General features: G+C 36.1%; 1 protein-coding gene across 2 annotated transcripts in view; it reads right to left on the bottom strand.

The window, feature by feature from the left end:
- The window catches only part of LOC144445498 (ADP-ribosylation factor-related protein 1-like), a 70,309-nt gene that overhangs the window by 7,154 nt on the left and 45,456 nt on the right, over positions 1–17,699 (bottom strand). For both annotated transcript variants that reach the window (XM_078135067.1, XM_078135068.1), the window contains exons 5-7: positions 10,780–10,861; positions 10,342–10,412; positions 2,581–2,681 (exon numbers count right to left, since the gene is read on the bottom strand). In XM_078135067.1, the coding sequence (XP_077991193.1) occupies positions 2,581–2,681; positions 10,342–10,412; positions 10,780–10,861 (254 nt within the window). The remainder of the gene's footprint in view (positions 1–2,580; positions 2,682–10,341; positions 10,413–10,779; positions 10,862–17,699) is intronic.

Below are 17,699 nucleotides of genomic sequence, written 5' to 3' on the forward strand. Positions count from 1 at the left end.
TCAATAAAACAAGAATTGTTGAAGTCAAAGCATTTTGTAATACAACAAATCACATTTCCAAACGTAAAATGCACATTTCTGATGCGATCATCTTCATTTGAACAATTTCCCAACTAGACACCCGAGGTAATGGACCCACCAAATATCATGGCTATCGGTTCAGCGTTTTTTGACTTTAAGTTGTTCACACACACACACACACACACACACACACACACACACACACACACACACACACACACACACACACACACACACACACAGACGCGGGGCGATGCCTACAGCACTACTGAACCTCTGTTCAGTTGTGCTAATTACTATGACCTTGAATTTTAGCTATGACCTTGACCTTGGATCAAAAAGATCATGTTTATTGATTTGCCCATCCCCTAAAACCCATGTACAGACACTTTGGTCAAATCTCTAGCACTTGGGGACCTTGAGATCTTCAGTATTGTCGTATTTTTCACAATTGCAGATCTTGCTACCAGTTGTCTTGGTAACAGGATTTTGTAATAAAGCATCTCCAAATAGTCTTTTACTGTATTTTTCCTGAAAGACTATATCATTTGCTATTTTTATGACTGATTTTCAGCAATAACAACTATGCCTGATGTTTGTTACATAAAACTTTCCGCCAGAGGTTTAATAAAAATATAGAAAAAATAAGATGACCTTGAATTTTCACAATGACTTTGACCTTTGATCTCAAAGGTCATATGATCAATGAGTTGCCCTTCTCCCCAAACATATATACACATACTTTCATTATGATTATAGCACTTCTGGAGCCTGAGATATGATGTTTTTAAACGTTTAGCAGCCTTCAAAATTATGTCACCGTTACCATGGAAACTGCCTCCTGTGAGTTTGCACAAGAGAGTCTAGAGGGGCAACATCAGTTTTCTGAAGGCCCAGATATTACTCTAACCAAATATGATTCCAAAAATTGTACTTCAAACCGTGTAAGGTAACTCCTGTTTTTTAAGCCACTTTTTGGACCTTGGTGTCCTGACTATTAGCAGTCAAAAAAATGTCTTTGAGCAATACCACTGTCTTATCAATCTCTGCACTGTATAGAATTGAGTTTTGTAAATTTACTTGGATTTTTATTCTATTCATGGTAAATGAAATAATCCAGTTATTCTGCAACTCTTTATTATATGAATGAATGACACAGTATTACAATGGGATACATACATTTTGCTTCACAGTTAAATTTGATCGTGGATGAGCAAATCTATTTTTAATGTAGATGTACCAACAAGAGCATCCTAGTTCAGTACAAGAGTACATTTCAATTTCAAATATAGAATAAAGTTGAATTGTCATGAGAAGTACACAAGATTTTGATGTAGCTTGTTTGTGAACTACTTAATATTTCTGATAACATGATTGTCTCACGAAATATTTCGAGAATAACAAGTCTTAGACTAAATTGACGAAGTAAAACCATTCCACAGGACATATTATCCAGCTGTTGCTAGCTATATGATCACCCGTCGTAAAATTTGAGTCACAGATTCATCAGCTGAATTTGAGCATATTTAAATTTGGTATAAAACAAATCACAAACTAAATTAAACCTCTTAGATTTATACAATTTGATCTAATTATATTCTTAAGTTACTTAAAGTGAGATTTGTAGTAGAAAGTGAAAGAAAAAAGGCCATTTTATGTAACGAAATTTGGGCTATGAATCACTGAATACGTTCATCACTTTATAATACGTCGCAAATGTAAACAGATGTGACCAGTCGACCGCCAGTGAGAATACATCGCACGATTTCCCTCTTCAACTTGGGCTTTTAGGAATGTTCCTGTTCTTGCTGACCAAAAAGAATATGTAAAACAAAAGTGATTTATCGGCGATGTAAATGTCAAAAAGGTACTTCCATTGCCTAGCCACGTATTAATGTTACTTCAACCAAAACTTGGTATGACCGGTACATGGATATGTATGCTGGCTTTTCAACACAGTGTAACCATTTCTGACTTACCATTGCTTACTATACTAACTGGCATGAACTCATCCTCTGTATGACGTCATAATTCCAGTCTACCATTGCTTACTATACTAACTGGCATGAACTCATCCTCTGTATGACGTCATAATTCCAGTCTACCATTGCTTACTATACTAACTGGCATGAACTCATCCTCTGTATGACGTCATAATTCCAGTCTACCATTGCTTACTATACTAACTGGCATGAACTCATCCTCTGTATGACGTCATAATTCCAGTCTACCATTGCTTACTATACTAACTGGCATGAACTCATCCTCTGTATGACATCATAATTCCAGTCTACCATTGCTTACTATACTAACTGGCATGAACTCATCCTCTGTATGACATCATAATCACCAAAAGGTAGAACAATAGGCGATATAACAGTAAATTCATGGCTGCTCAGGTCACCACTGATCGCCAGTTTTAACTTTTTTATCACTTATAATGCAATATTGAATAGTCAGCTTTGCATTTATTGGTTAAGAGACATGTAAAGAACATTTTTCAGTGTTGTGGTGTGGGGCATTTTGAATCACCTTTAAGTCTTATTTATATATACATACCCTGTGAGTGCAGATACACCACGAATTTTACAATCTCTGCGTCCAATCTTTGCAGCACTTTGATTAAAGACACTCTTCACATGGTCAACATTTAAACAGCCCTGTCATTAAAACAATAGATTCATTTCATTAGATTTCACTGTTTGCAGGTTAGTGGTGAGTTCACATGTGATGTTAATTCTCATATCCCATTTTTGTAAGAGTTTGCCTCATTTGATTTTTACTGCCATGACCAATTTTCTAAATAAACAACCTGCCAAATATTGCAGTAACTGCAGTAAATCTGATTAAAATCCGATGTAGATGTTGTAGATGAGGCGATCAGGCTAAAAAACGTAAACATGTACTACGAAGGTCAATTCAAGCAAAATAACGATGGTAAGATAGCAATGCATGATTAGCCGACATCTACATCGGATTTTAATCAGATTGTAACTGCAGTGTGCATTACATTGTATTTGATTTCAAGTAACACACACACACACACAATAAACATACAGATGCACCTACCTACCGACATACATACATACCTACCCACTCACCACCCACCTACCTACCTACAGACACATGGACAGACCCAGACAAGACACATATGCACACACCATGGAGGTATTAGGGGAGAAGGAATATGCTGTCATTCATCCTTTGAACCATAGACCCTACACGAAAGGGTCTATTTTTGAACCCATGATAGTTATCACTGTTTACACAGCAAGTAGTGTTTCCTTGCCAACCAGAATTGGATTAACAACAGATTTGTAATCATGAATACTTAAGAAGTTAGATTCGGCAACTATCGGTTCACTTTGATTGTGAGTAACCAATTGGTGAGCGTGCATCCATTTAATGAAGTAACGGTACATGACTGATGAAATGCACACTTTTAGCAAAAGCCAAATGTCTGACGTTTATAATTGACAAAGATGACAACTTTGTCGAAAAACTAAGTGAATAAACATTCAAAAAAAGTTTGCAAATATAAAGAAAAGTACACCCATAGCAACAATAAAATAACAGTGCATATTGCATGGGTAACAAATATGGATTGGCATGTTGATAAACACTTTTTTTGAATATCACAAATTTTACAGTTGCGCTATAACTACACCATTGGTGTTTTATTGAGTTGTGCTTACTGCTGACTGATTTTTAACCACAAATATGTCTGCCTTTCAATAAAAGTTATGTGAGCATGACAAATATTATTTGTGTATAGTTATTTTCTTCAATATTACTTTTAAAGATGATTTTAAGAAAGTGACAATGTATATACACTACATACATACATACATACATACATACATTCATTCATTCATTCATCCATTCATTTTATTGCCAATTTTTAAAGTAAGTTACAATTACAAAATGACAGGAAATAAATAAACAAATTGGCAATTTGGAGTAAAAAAATAGCTTTTTGCTAATCAAGTTTGGCTCCACCTCAGAATTCATATGCATCAATAACAATAAGGGCTACACAGAACTAGAAGAAGAAAAAATAATGGGAGAAAATATCAAAAACGAGCTAACAATGCAAGAATATGTATTATATTCACTTGTTTAAATTTCGTCAAGTAGGTACTCTTTAAAAGCTTTCCTGAACAGATGTTTTGATGTGAGACATTTCATTTCTGTTGGCAAACTGTTCCACAATTTTGTACCTGAAAACCTGATGGAAAATTGACCAACAGCCGTGCGTATTTTCGGAATTGCCAAATTTCGCCAAAGTTTAAACCATGTGTCTCGGCTATGATCGATCACCTGGAAATAATCGCTTAAATCATGAGGAAGATTCTTATTTACAAATCAAAACTAAAATTTACTATACCAAGTTTATGAAGTTTATAAATATTAAGAAGACCCAGCTTTTTAAATAAAGGAGAAGACGAGTCTCTGAACCCAGAGTAAGTCATACATCGCACACACATTTTCTGGATATACAGAATTGGCTGTAGATATGATGAATATGTACTGCCCAAAACTTCTAAACCATACGTTATATTGGTAAAATATGTTGGGGAACAACATTTCTCAATTTAAATAACATTTCTGATTTCTTCCTAACACAATTTGTTACATATTCAATATGATCTTTCCATAATAAATGTCTGTCAATGATAATACCGACAAAAGAAGCTTTATCAACCTCATTTAGAAGTTGATCATTGACGATAAGTGCACCATGTTTGGTAACCATTTTATGTTTGCTATGAAATATTATGTAGTTTGTCTCCCCTGTGTTAATGGTCAACCTATTTGCATCATACCAATGTAAAACTTTCTTGAAGTGATTGTTAACAAGAGAGAGATCTATAGTGCTTATCTTGTCTGGAAATCTGTGAAATAAGTTGGAATCATCTGCAAATAAACGGAAATCAAAGTAGCTGGAAGAAATCAGGAGATCGTTAATATAGATTAAGAACAATGTTGGGCCAAGTCTTGAACCCTAGGGTACCCCACAAGTGATTGACATTTATTCAGAGTTTATTTCGTCAGCAAAAACAAACTGAGTTCGATTGTGTAATTTATGTAATCTGAAAACCACCTCAAAGGGTTTCCCCGTATCCCATAATGTTGAAGCTTAGAGAGTAAAATGTTATGGTTTATCGTATCAAAAGCTTTTGTAAAGTCGATAAATATACCAATAGTAACATTGTCATCATCAATTTGATGGAGTAAATTGCTGACCAGATTAACGAGTGACAACTTTGAACTATGTTTCCCACGAAAACCATATTGATGTTTATAAAGTAGATGAAACTTGTTGAGAAAACCCATAAGTCTAGTATTCACAATCTTTTCAATTATTTTGCTAAGAACAGGCAAAACTGAAATTGGGCGGTAGTTCCCAGGTGAATTTTTTGAACCTTTCTTATAAATAGGTACTACCCTTGCTACTTTTAATGCACTGAGAAACTTGCATTGTAAAAAAGAGAGGTTATAAATGTAAGATAACGGTTTTGCTATTTGATTAGCAGCTATTACAATAAGTTTTGATGGTAAATTATCATAGCCTGAGGCCTTTTTGGTATCTAGGGTTCTCAACAAGTTGGCAACTTCAAATTCTGTTGTAGGTTCCAAGAAAAAGGAATTCTCAGATATCTGAGGAAGGAATTCCAAATAAGATTTAGAGGGTGTCTGGATTTTACTTGCCAGGTTGGGCCCTACGTTTGTAAAATATAGCGCAAATATTGCGTTGCCGCACAACTTCATGTTCAGGGCAATGATAGATATATAATTTTTTGAAGATTTAAAGTTGTAACCAAAACAAAATTTTCATACCTAATTTCCATCATCATAATCCAGCCATCCTATGTTGGAAGTGTACAAGACAAGTATAGCAACATCCTAATCAAACTTTAAAGGGATGTGTCTACAAGGTTTTGTACTTCTTTATTTTTTTAAATCAATTTGGAACCAAGTCATACCAATGTAACAGGTTTATCTTTCTTGGTTGTCTTATTGTAATATTGTAAAAGCCAGCTACATTCAGTTTATATGGGTAGGTGATGAAACAGCTGTCTTACAATATATTACATAATCCAGTCATAAACCAAACTGGCCATGCTACAGGCTTTACCACCAGAGGAAATAGTAAAGTAAACATTATAGTTAATTAACAATGTACTGTTCTCACTGTGTCAGCTATTAATGAGGACAAATCTACACATTCTCAACAAAGTTAAGCTCAATCTACTGGGTAATTTCAGAGTTGAAGATTTTTGAGGAAAAGCAATGACAAAGAATAACACTTCTAGAAACATCTCACCAAGTTTCAAACTCATTCACTTAGTATTTTTGAGATATAAGTTTTTGACCAAAATTCACATACCTTAATTCCATATCACTCATGGAATCATGGTATGCTTAACATATCTTCGTCCATACATCCCTAATTGCATTTCCATTAAATTTCAGCCCAATCTGCTCAGTGGTTTTGGAATTATAGATTTTTAACCAAAAAGACACATTTTCAGCCCTAATTTGCATATCACTGATGGAATCATCATGTCATGAACAAATCTTACTTTACACCCCCTAAAGAATGTTCCCACCAAATTTCGCACCAATCTGCCCGGTAGTTTCTGAGTTTAAGTTTTTTGACCAAAAATCACATTTTTTTGACCCAAATCACACACCTGTGATGCGATCATTTTGATTTGAACAATTTCCCAACTAGACACCCAAGGTAATGGCCCCACCAAATATCATGGCAATCGGTCCAGCAGTTTTTGACTTTAAGTTGTTTACACACATACACACACACACAGACAGACAGACAGACAGACAGACAGACACTTTGCCATGCCTATAGCACTACTGAACCTTATCAGTTCAGTTGTGCTAAAAAAAACTATTGAAACCGTTTACGATCTCTTGGGGAGTGTTACATGTCATCATCTTTTCATCAGATGCTATGACAGTCAATTGATCTGGTAAACATGTACCCTGTTTAGATTTCTTCTTATTAATTAAGTTATTGATAAGTTCCCATGTCTTGGTAGAATTATTTTGATTTTCTAGAAACAAAGAAGCATAATATTCTCTCTTAGCAACCCTTAGAACTGTGGTCAGTACATTCCTATATCGTTTATATTTATCTACTGACTCAATTTCATAATTTGAATTAATCATTTTAGCAAATAATTTATGTTTTTTGTTAATCAACTTTTGTATTGATTTGGTGATCCATGGTTTGCGTTTACTGATGCTCTTAATGGTCCTTTCAATAATAGGAGCATGTTTGTTACAACAATCACTGAAAATTGTAAAGAAAGTGTTATAAGCATCATATGTGTTTTGCCATGTTGAACGCCGCACGGGGTTGTGGGATTGCTCTCGCAATGTGCACCGGGAAATCTGGATACGACCGAGGGGGTGTAATCGGTCGAAAGCCATCTTTACTATGGACAACACCATACGAATACCGCACATTGATTACCGAATTATTTTGAATTTCAGTAAAAGTTTGAAGCGACAGCCACTCCAGTAGCTCAATTTCATTGTCTTGAATGTACTAAGAAGTGTTTTTTCACTGTACGTCGTCATACAACTAAGGAATTAATCAACACGAGTACGGCTGTAAACGCTATTTGTAGCATTGCCGTATCATGTGTTCCGTTAATACGGCGTTATTACTTCTGGTAAATTAAGCACAATTTCGGTAATATTTCTTTGTCTACATGTATGTCATGATTTCAACATTTTACTGCTATATTTTGACGAAATATACGGAAGCGAACGATCACGCACGAAAACATGAGTGGCGTGTCTGGAGAGAAATTCCGATTCAATTCAATCATTGCATGGCTTCCTTGTCAAATATACTAAAAAATAAATTTATATAATATATACATGTATAAATATTGTCTCACTATAGTTCATTGCACATTCATGTTGTAAAACACGTACAAATAGAGAGCAATACGACATCAGAATACTGATTGTAAGTCGAAAACGCGTCATAAAATGATGTAAACAGCATTCAATTACCGCTGACACAGTCGATCACAACACGTCCAAATCGCCGATCGTAAAAAAATGTCTTGAAATGACGACGTTCGGTGAAAAAAAAATCTTGGTACATTAAAAACGATAAAAAGAAGCTTATGGAATGGTTATCTCTTCAAACTCTCACGGAAACTCAAAACAATTCGGTAATCAATGTGCGCTATTCGTATGGTGTTGCCCATAGTAAAGATGGCTTTCGACCGATTACACCCCCTCGGTGGTCTTCAAATTTCCCGGTGCACATTGCGAGAGCAATCCCACAACCCTGTGCGGCATTCAAGATGGCGAAACACATATGTTGCCTATAAGCGTCATCGACATCTGTGCGCGTGAGTAGACCTCGCTCCATGGTTGCTCAGAAGAGAGATCATTTACAAAGTCTGCTTCAACAAACATTTTATAATTTCTACAAGTGATTTTTTCTATCATGGATGTACTATGTAAACACATATCCTTAAAGATCGCAAAAATGGATAAATGGTCAGATATATCACCAGCAATCGTACCTGAATATATAGAGCAATTACTAATATTTGTATAAATATGATCGATAACAGTATGTGAGATTTCAGTAACCCTTGTAGGAACTGATATTAGCTGTGTTAAGTGTAGACAATTCATTGCTGTGGTGAATCTTTCAACATTACTATCCTGACGTAAGATATCAATATTAAAATCGCCAAGGAGAATACATTGTTTTTTTGTCTAGCTTTATACAATTAAGTACATCCAGAAGACTATTTTCAAAATCCGAGAAAACAGTATTGGGTTTCCTGTACAGAATGCCTACAACAAATTTGTGCTTTTTGTCACAAATTTCCAACCAAAGTGAAGAATTGGCTAAAGTGAAGGGCAATTACTCATGTCATACTTAATAGAGGAGTGAATGTAAGCGGCAACACAATGTATCTGTGATAGGCAGGAATTGGTTGATTTAGATTGACTGGTTGATTGACCCTGAAGTTCAAGGTCTCCAAAGATAGCTTGCATCTGATAATAGGGGGGGGGGGGGGGGGGGGGCACTTGAATGGAGTGTCTGTGTATTACAGTTTTTGAATTTTGCAGTAAATATTGATCTTTAACTACAAATATGGCTGCCATTTGGTCAAATTTGCATATATCAATAAATGCACCAATAGCATTGTAGCTAGGCTACAACATAGTCTGTGTTTGCAACTCAATACACTGCAAAAGGCTAAAAGATGTGTAAACAATTTGTTTTTGTATGTACAATAACAAAGTTTATTAATCTTTTGCATGTACGTTATTGAGTAAATTAGTTACAAACACACACTTGCTTTATGTTGTTCACAATGTTTTTTGAAGTAGGAAGCCATGATAAAATTGTTTTGTAAATTAAAAATCGAAAATATATACCCAATCCTCATCCATGGCCACTCTAAGAGCAACTTTATACAGGTCAGATAGTTCGTGTAGCTTTGCTCCGATCAATTCGCCAGCTGTGTGACTACATCACCCTGTTTTTTAACAGTGAGCTTGCCATACCATGTGACAATGTTAAAACTTAGTAAATTTTCAGCCAAACTTTTACTCTGACATTATACATTGTAGTAACGATGAGAACAAAGAGAAGTCGAGAACAACAGAAAGACAAAACCTGTTAACTCTGTGCAGACTCCTTCTCCCCTAATACCTCCCCATGCACACAGACACAGACATGCATACATACATATGCAAACAATCACACACATGATTGAGACACGCACACAACACACAAACAGCCTAATATTTACTACATGTATGTCAAGAAAGCACACTTACAGGTTAGAGGCAGACATACTGGTACACACAACACACACACACACACACACACACACACACACACACACACACACACAGTCACACACACACATAGACACAAACAATCACACACAGACACACGACACACACACATACATACACACATACATACATACATACATACATACATACACATACGCAATCACGTGCACACAGAAACACACACATGCATAAACATACACACAGAACAAACAGACACACACAACACACACACATACATACATACATACATACACACATACATACACAATCACATGTGCACATAGAAACACACACACACATGCATATACATACACACAGACACAAACAATGACAGACAGACACACACACATGACAAACACATAGTTTACATACACACAGACAGACAGACACAAACAGCCTATATACGACATATACCTCAATCATATTTACACAAGAAAGCATACTTACAGTTACATCTTGTTTATTTGCAAGGACTATGACCGGAACGCCATCAAGAGCCTCACTATCAATCATTTCATCTGTCAATATACAATAATAAAAACTAAAATGTGACCCATTATAAGTCTTGCATTACTTGTGAATAGCAAATAATTCTACAGTCACCATTCTGTCACACACTGCTAGAAATCTTACCTAACTATACTCTCATGTCACACACTGGTAGAAATCTTACCTAACTGTACTCTCTCCTGTGACACACTGCTAGAAATCTTACCTAACTGTACTCTCTCCTGTCACACACTGCTAGAAATCTTACCTAACTATACTCTCTCCTGTCACACACTGCTAGAAATCTTACCTAACTATACTCTCTCCTGTGACACTGGTACAAATCTTACCTAACTGTACTCTCTCCTGTCATACACTGCACTAGTAGAAACTCACCAAATGCTCGCCAGGATTCTTCCAGTCTTTCCTCATCAGTTGAATCAACCATGTAAATAACACCATGAGATTCCGCATAATACTGTGAAACAATGTTAACAAAATAATGATTTTCCAAAGTTCTTGTATTCATTCAAAGAACTGCAGCTATATATTTTGGGATATATACAAGTGTCATTTCACATCATTCAAATTTCTCTAGTTTCACACAACTAAAGAGGCCAGATTTGTTTTTTACAACACTTGGTCAATACACTGATCAAATTTTATAACTGTTACTGTAACACCATCTTTAATTCACTTCTCCCCTGTATAAAGAGCAGTAATTTGGCTACAGCCTGTCCAACAAAATATACCTGAACAAATTGGCATCCATGTATTGTTTATAGAAGTCAGTCATATTAATTATAATATGCATTACATGAGACAATGGTACATGGTTTGTTATGTCCTTATCAGCTAGTACATGGCACTGTATGGGTAGATATCCTTATTAGTACATTGCACTATATGGGTAGATATCCTTATTAGTACATGGCACTATATGGGTAGATATCCTTATTAGTACATTGCACTATATGGGTAGATATCCTTATTAGTACATGGCACTATATGGGTAGATATCCTTATTAGTACATGGCACTGTATGGGTAGATATCCTTATTAGTACATGGCACTATATGGGTAGATATCCTTATTAGTACATGGCACTATATGGGTAGATATCCTTATTAGTACATGGCACTGTATGGGTAGATATCCTTATTAGTACATGGCACTGTATGGGTAGATATCCTTATTAGTACATGGCACTATATGGGTAGATATCCTTATTAGTACATGGCACTATATGGGTAGATATCCTTATTAGTACATTGCACTGTATGGGTAGATATCCTTATTAGTACATGGCACTATATGGGTAGATATCCTTATTAGTACATGGCACTATATGGGTAGATATCCTTATTAGTACATGGCACTATATGGGTAGATATCCTTATTAGTACATTGCACTGTATGGGTAGATATCCTTATTAGTACATGGCACTATATGGGTAGATATCCTTATTAATACATGGCACTATATGGGTAGATATCCTTATTAGTACATGGCACTATATGGGTAGATATCCTTATTAGTACATGGCACTATATGGGTAGATATCCTTATTAGTACATGGCACTATATGGGTAGATATCCTTATTAGTACATGGCACTATATGGGTAGATATCCTTATTAGTACATGGCACTATATGGGTAGATATCCTTATTAGTACATGGCACTATATGGGTAGATATCCTTATTAGTACATGGCACTATATGGGTAGATATCCTTATTAGTACATGGCACTATATGGGTAGATATCCTTATTAGTACATGGCACTATATGGGTAGATATCCTTATTAGTACATGGCACTATATGGGTAGATATCCTTATTAGTACATGGCACTATATGGGTAGATATCCTTATTAGTACATGGCACTATATGGGTAGATATCCTTATTAGTACATGGCACTATATGGGTAGATATCCTTATTAGTACATGGCACTATATGGGTAGATATCCTTATTAGTACATGGCACTATATGGGTAGATATCCTTATTAGTACATGGCACTATATGGGTAGATATCCTTATTAGTACATGGCACTATATGGGTAGATATCCTTATTAGTACATGGCACTATATGGGTAGATATCCTTATTAGTACATGGCACTGTATGGGTAGATATCCTTATTAGTACATGGCACTATATGGGTAGATATCCTTATTAGTACATGGCACTATATGGGTAGATATCCTTATTAGTACATGGCACTATATGGGTAGATATCCTTATTAGTACATGGCACTGCATGGGTAGATATCCTTATTAGTACATGGCACTGCATGGGTAGATATCCTTATTAGTACATGGCACTATATGGGTAGATATCCTTATTAGTACATGGCACTATATGGGTAGATATCCTTATTAGTACATGGCACTATATGGGTAGATATCCTTATTAGTACATGGCACTATATGGGTAGATATCCTTATTAGTACATGGCACTATATGGGTAGATATCCTTATTAGTACATGGCACTATATGGGTAGATATCCTTATTAGTACATGGCACTATATGGGTAGATATCCTTATTAGTACATGGCACTATATGGGTAGATATCCTTATTAGTACATGGCACTATATGGGTAGATATCCTTATTAGTACATGGCACTATATGGGTAGATATCCTTATTAGTACATGGCACTGTATGGGTAGATATCCTTATTAGTACATTGCACTGCATGGGTAGATATCCTTATTAGTACATGGCACTGTATGGGTACTAGATATCCTTATTAGTACATGGCACTATATGGGTAGATATCCTTATTAGTACATGGCACTATATGGGTAGATATCCTTATTAGTACATGGCACTATATGGGTAGATATCCTTATTAGTACATGGCACTATATGGGTAGATATCCTTATTAGTACATGGCACTATATGGGTACACGTCGTTATTAGTACATGGCACTGTATGGGTAGATATCCTTATTAGTACATTGCACTGCATGGGTAGATATCCTTATTAGTACATGGCACTGTATGGGTAGATATCCTTATTAGTACATTGCATTGTATGGGTAAATATCCTTATTAGTACATGGCACTGCATGGGTAGATATCCTTATTAGTACATTGCATTGTATGGGTAGATATCCTTATTAGTACATGGCACTATATGGGTAGATATCCTTATTAGTACATGGCACTGCATGGGTAGATATCCTTATTAGTACATGGCACTGTATGGGTAGATATCCTTATTAGTACATGGCACTGCATGGGTAGATATCCTTATTAGTACATGGCACTATATGGGTAGATATCCTTATTAGTACATGGCACTATATGGGTAGATATCCTTATTAGTACATGGCACTGTATGGGTAGATATCCTTATTAGTACATGGCACTATATGGGTAGATATCCTTATTAGTACATGGCACTATATGGGTAGATATCCTTATTAGTACATGGCACTATATGGGTAGATATCCTTATTAGTACATGGCACTATATGGGTAGATATCCTTATTAGTACATGGCATTGTATGGGTAGATATCCTTATTAGTACATGGCACTGCATGGGTAGATATCCTTATTAGTACATGGCACTGCATGGGTAGATATCCTTATTAGTACATGGCACTATATGGGTAGATATCCTTATTAGTACATGGCATTGCATGGGTAGATATCCTTATTAGTACAGGGCACTATATGGGTAGATATCCTTATTAGTACATGGCACTATATGGGTAGATATCCTTATTAGTACATGGCACTATATGGGTAGATATCCTTATTAGTACATTGCACTGCATGGGTAGATATCCTTATTAGTACATGGCATTGTATGGGTAGATATCCTTATTAGTACATGGCACTGTATGGGTAGATATCCTTATTAGTACATGGCACTATATGGGTAGATATCCTTATTAGTACATGGCACTGCATGGGTAGATATCCTTATTAGTACATGGCATTGTATGGGTAGATATCCTTATTAGTACATGGCACTGTATGGGTAGATATCCTTATTAGTACATGGCACTATATGGGTAGATATCCTTATTAGTACATGGCACTGCATGGGTAGATATCCTTATTAGTACATGGCATTGTATGGGTAGATATCCTTATTAGTACATGGCACTGTATGGGTAGATATCCTTATTAGTACATGGCACTATATGGGTAGATATCCTTATTAGTACATGGCACTATATGGGTAGATATCCTTATTAGTACATTGCACTGCATGGGTAGATATCCTTATTAGTACATGGCACTATATGGGTAGATATCCTTATTAGTACATTGCACTGCATGGGTAGATATCCTTATTAGTACATGGCACTATATGGGTAGATATCCTTATTAGTACATGGCACTATATGGGTAGATATCCTTATTAGTACATGGCACTACATGGGTAGATATCCTTATTAGTACATGGCACTGCATGGGTAGATGTCCTTATTAGTACATGGCACTATATGGGTAGATATCCTTATTAGTACATGGCACTGTATGGGTAGATATCCTTATTAGTACATGGCACTGCATGGGTAGATCTCCTTATTAGTACATGGCACTGTTTGGGTATACATCGTTATTAGTACATGGCACTATATGGGTAGATATCCTTATTAGTACATGGCACTGCATGGGTAGATGTCCTTATTAGTACATGGTACTGCATGGGTAGATATCCTTATTAGTACATGGCACTGTTTGGGTACACATCGTTATTAGTACATGGCACTATATGGGTAGATGTCCTTTTATTAGTACATTGCACTGCATGGGTAGATGTCCTTATTAGTACATGGCACTGCATGGGTAGATATCCTTATTAGTACATGGCACTGCATGGGTAGATATCCTTATTAGTACATGGCACTGCATGGGTAGATATCCTTATTAGTACATGGCACTGTATGGGTAGATGTCCTTATTAGTACATGGCACTGTATGGGTAGATGTCCTTATTAGTACATGGCACTGTATGGGTAGATATCCTTATTAGTACATTGCACTGTATGGGTAGATATCCTTATTAGTACATTGCACTGCATGGGTAGATATCCTTATTAGTACATGGCACTGCATGGGTAGATATCCTTATTAGTACATGGCACTGTATGGGTAGATGTCCTTATTAGTACATGGCACTGTATGGGTAGATGTCCTTATTAGTACATGGCACTGTATGGGTAGATATCCTTATTAGTACATGGAACTGCATGGGTAGATATCCTTATTAGTACATGGCACTGTATGGGTAGATATCCTTATTAGTACATGGCACTATATGGGTAGATATCCTTATTAGTACATGGCACTGCATGGGTAGATGTCCTTATTAGTACATGGCACTGTATGGGTAGATATCCTTATTAATACATGGCACTGCATGGGTAGATATCCTTATTAGTACATGGCACTGCATGGGTAGATGTCCTTATTAGTACATGGCACTGTATGGGTAGATGTCCTTATTAGTACATGGCACTGTATGGGTAGATATCCTTATTAGTACATTGCACTGTATGGGTAGATATCCTTATTAGTACATGGCACTGCATGGGTAGATATCCTTATTAGTACATGGCACTGCATGGGTAGATGTCCTTATTAGTCCATGGCACTGTATGGGTAGATATCCTTATTAGTACATGGCACTATATGGGTAGATATCCTTATTAGTACATGGCACTATATGGGTAGATGTCCTTATTAGTACATGGCACTGTTTGGGTACACATCGTTATTAGTACATGGCACTATATGGGTAGATATCCTTATTAGTACATGGCACTATATGGGTAGATATCCTTATTAATACATGGCACTATATGGGTAGATATCCTTATTAGTACATGGTACTGTATGGGTAGATGTCCTTATTAGTACATGGCACTATATGGGTAGATATCCTTATTAGTACATGGCACTATATGGGTAGATATCCTTATTAGTACATGGCACTGCATGGGTAGATATCCTTATTAGTACATGGCACTATATATGGATAGATATCCTTATTAGTACATGGCACTATATGGGTAGATATCCTTATTAGTACATTGCACTGTATGGGTAGATATCCTTATTAGTACATGGCACTATATGGGTAGATATCCTTATTAGTACATGGCACTATATGGGTAGATATCCTTATTAGTACATGGCACTATATGGGTAGATATCCTTATTAGTACATTGCACTGCATGGGTAGATATCCTTATTAGTACATGGCACTGCATGGGTAGATATCCTTATTAGTACATGGCACTGCATGGGTAGATATCCTTATTAGTACATGGCACTATATGGGTAGATATCCTTATTAGTACATGGCACTGTATGGGTACACGTCGTTATTAGTACATGTACTGTATTGGTAGATATCCTTATTAGTACATGGCACTGTTTGGGTTCACGTCATAGTACATGGCACTGTTTGGGTACACATCGTTATTAGTACAGGTCACTGTATGGGTAGATGTCCTTATTAGTACAGGTCACTATATGGGTAGATATCCTTATTAGTACATTGCACTGCATGGGTAGATATCCTTATTAGTACATTGCACTGCATGGGTAGATATCCTTATTAGTACATGGCACTATATGGGTAGATATCCTTATTAGTACATGGCACTATATGGGTAGATATCCTTATTAGTACAGGTCACTGTATGGGTAGATATCCTTATTAGTACATGGTACTGTATGGGTAGATGTCCTTATTAGTACATGGCACTATATGGGTAGATATCCTTATTAGTACATGGCACTATATGGGTAGATATCCTTATTAGTACATGGCACTGCATGGGTAGATATCCTTATTAGTACATGGCACTATATATGGATAGATATCCTTATTAGTACATGGCACTATATGGGTAGATATCCTTATTAGTACATTGCACTGTATGGGTAGATATCCTTATTAGTACATGGCACTATATGGGTAGATATCCTTATTAGTACATGGCACTATATGGGTAGATATCCTTATTAGTACATGGCACTATATGGGTAGATATCCTTATTAGTACATTGCACTGCATGGGTAGATATCCTTATTAGTACATGGCACTGCATGGGTAGATATCCTTATTAGTACATGGCACTGCATGGGTAGATATCCTTATTAGTACATGGCACTATATGGGTAGATATCCTTATTAGTACATGGCACTGTATGGGTACACGTCGTTATTAGTACATGTACTGTATTGGTAGATATCCTTATTAGTACATGGCACTGTTTGGGTTCACGTCATAGTACATGGCACTGTTTGGGTACACATCGTTATT

The sequence above is a fragment of the Glandiceps talaboti genome, chromosome 14 (genome assembly GCF_964340395.1).
Source record: "Glandiceps talaboti chromosome 14, keGlaTala1.1, whole genome shotgun sequence".
NCBI classification, from domain to species: domain Eukaryota; kingdom Metazoa; phylum Hemichordata; class Enteropneusta; family Spengelidae; genus Glandiceps; species Glandiceps talaboti.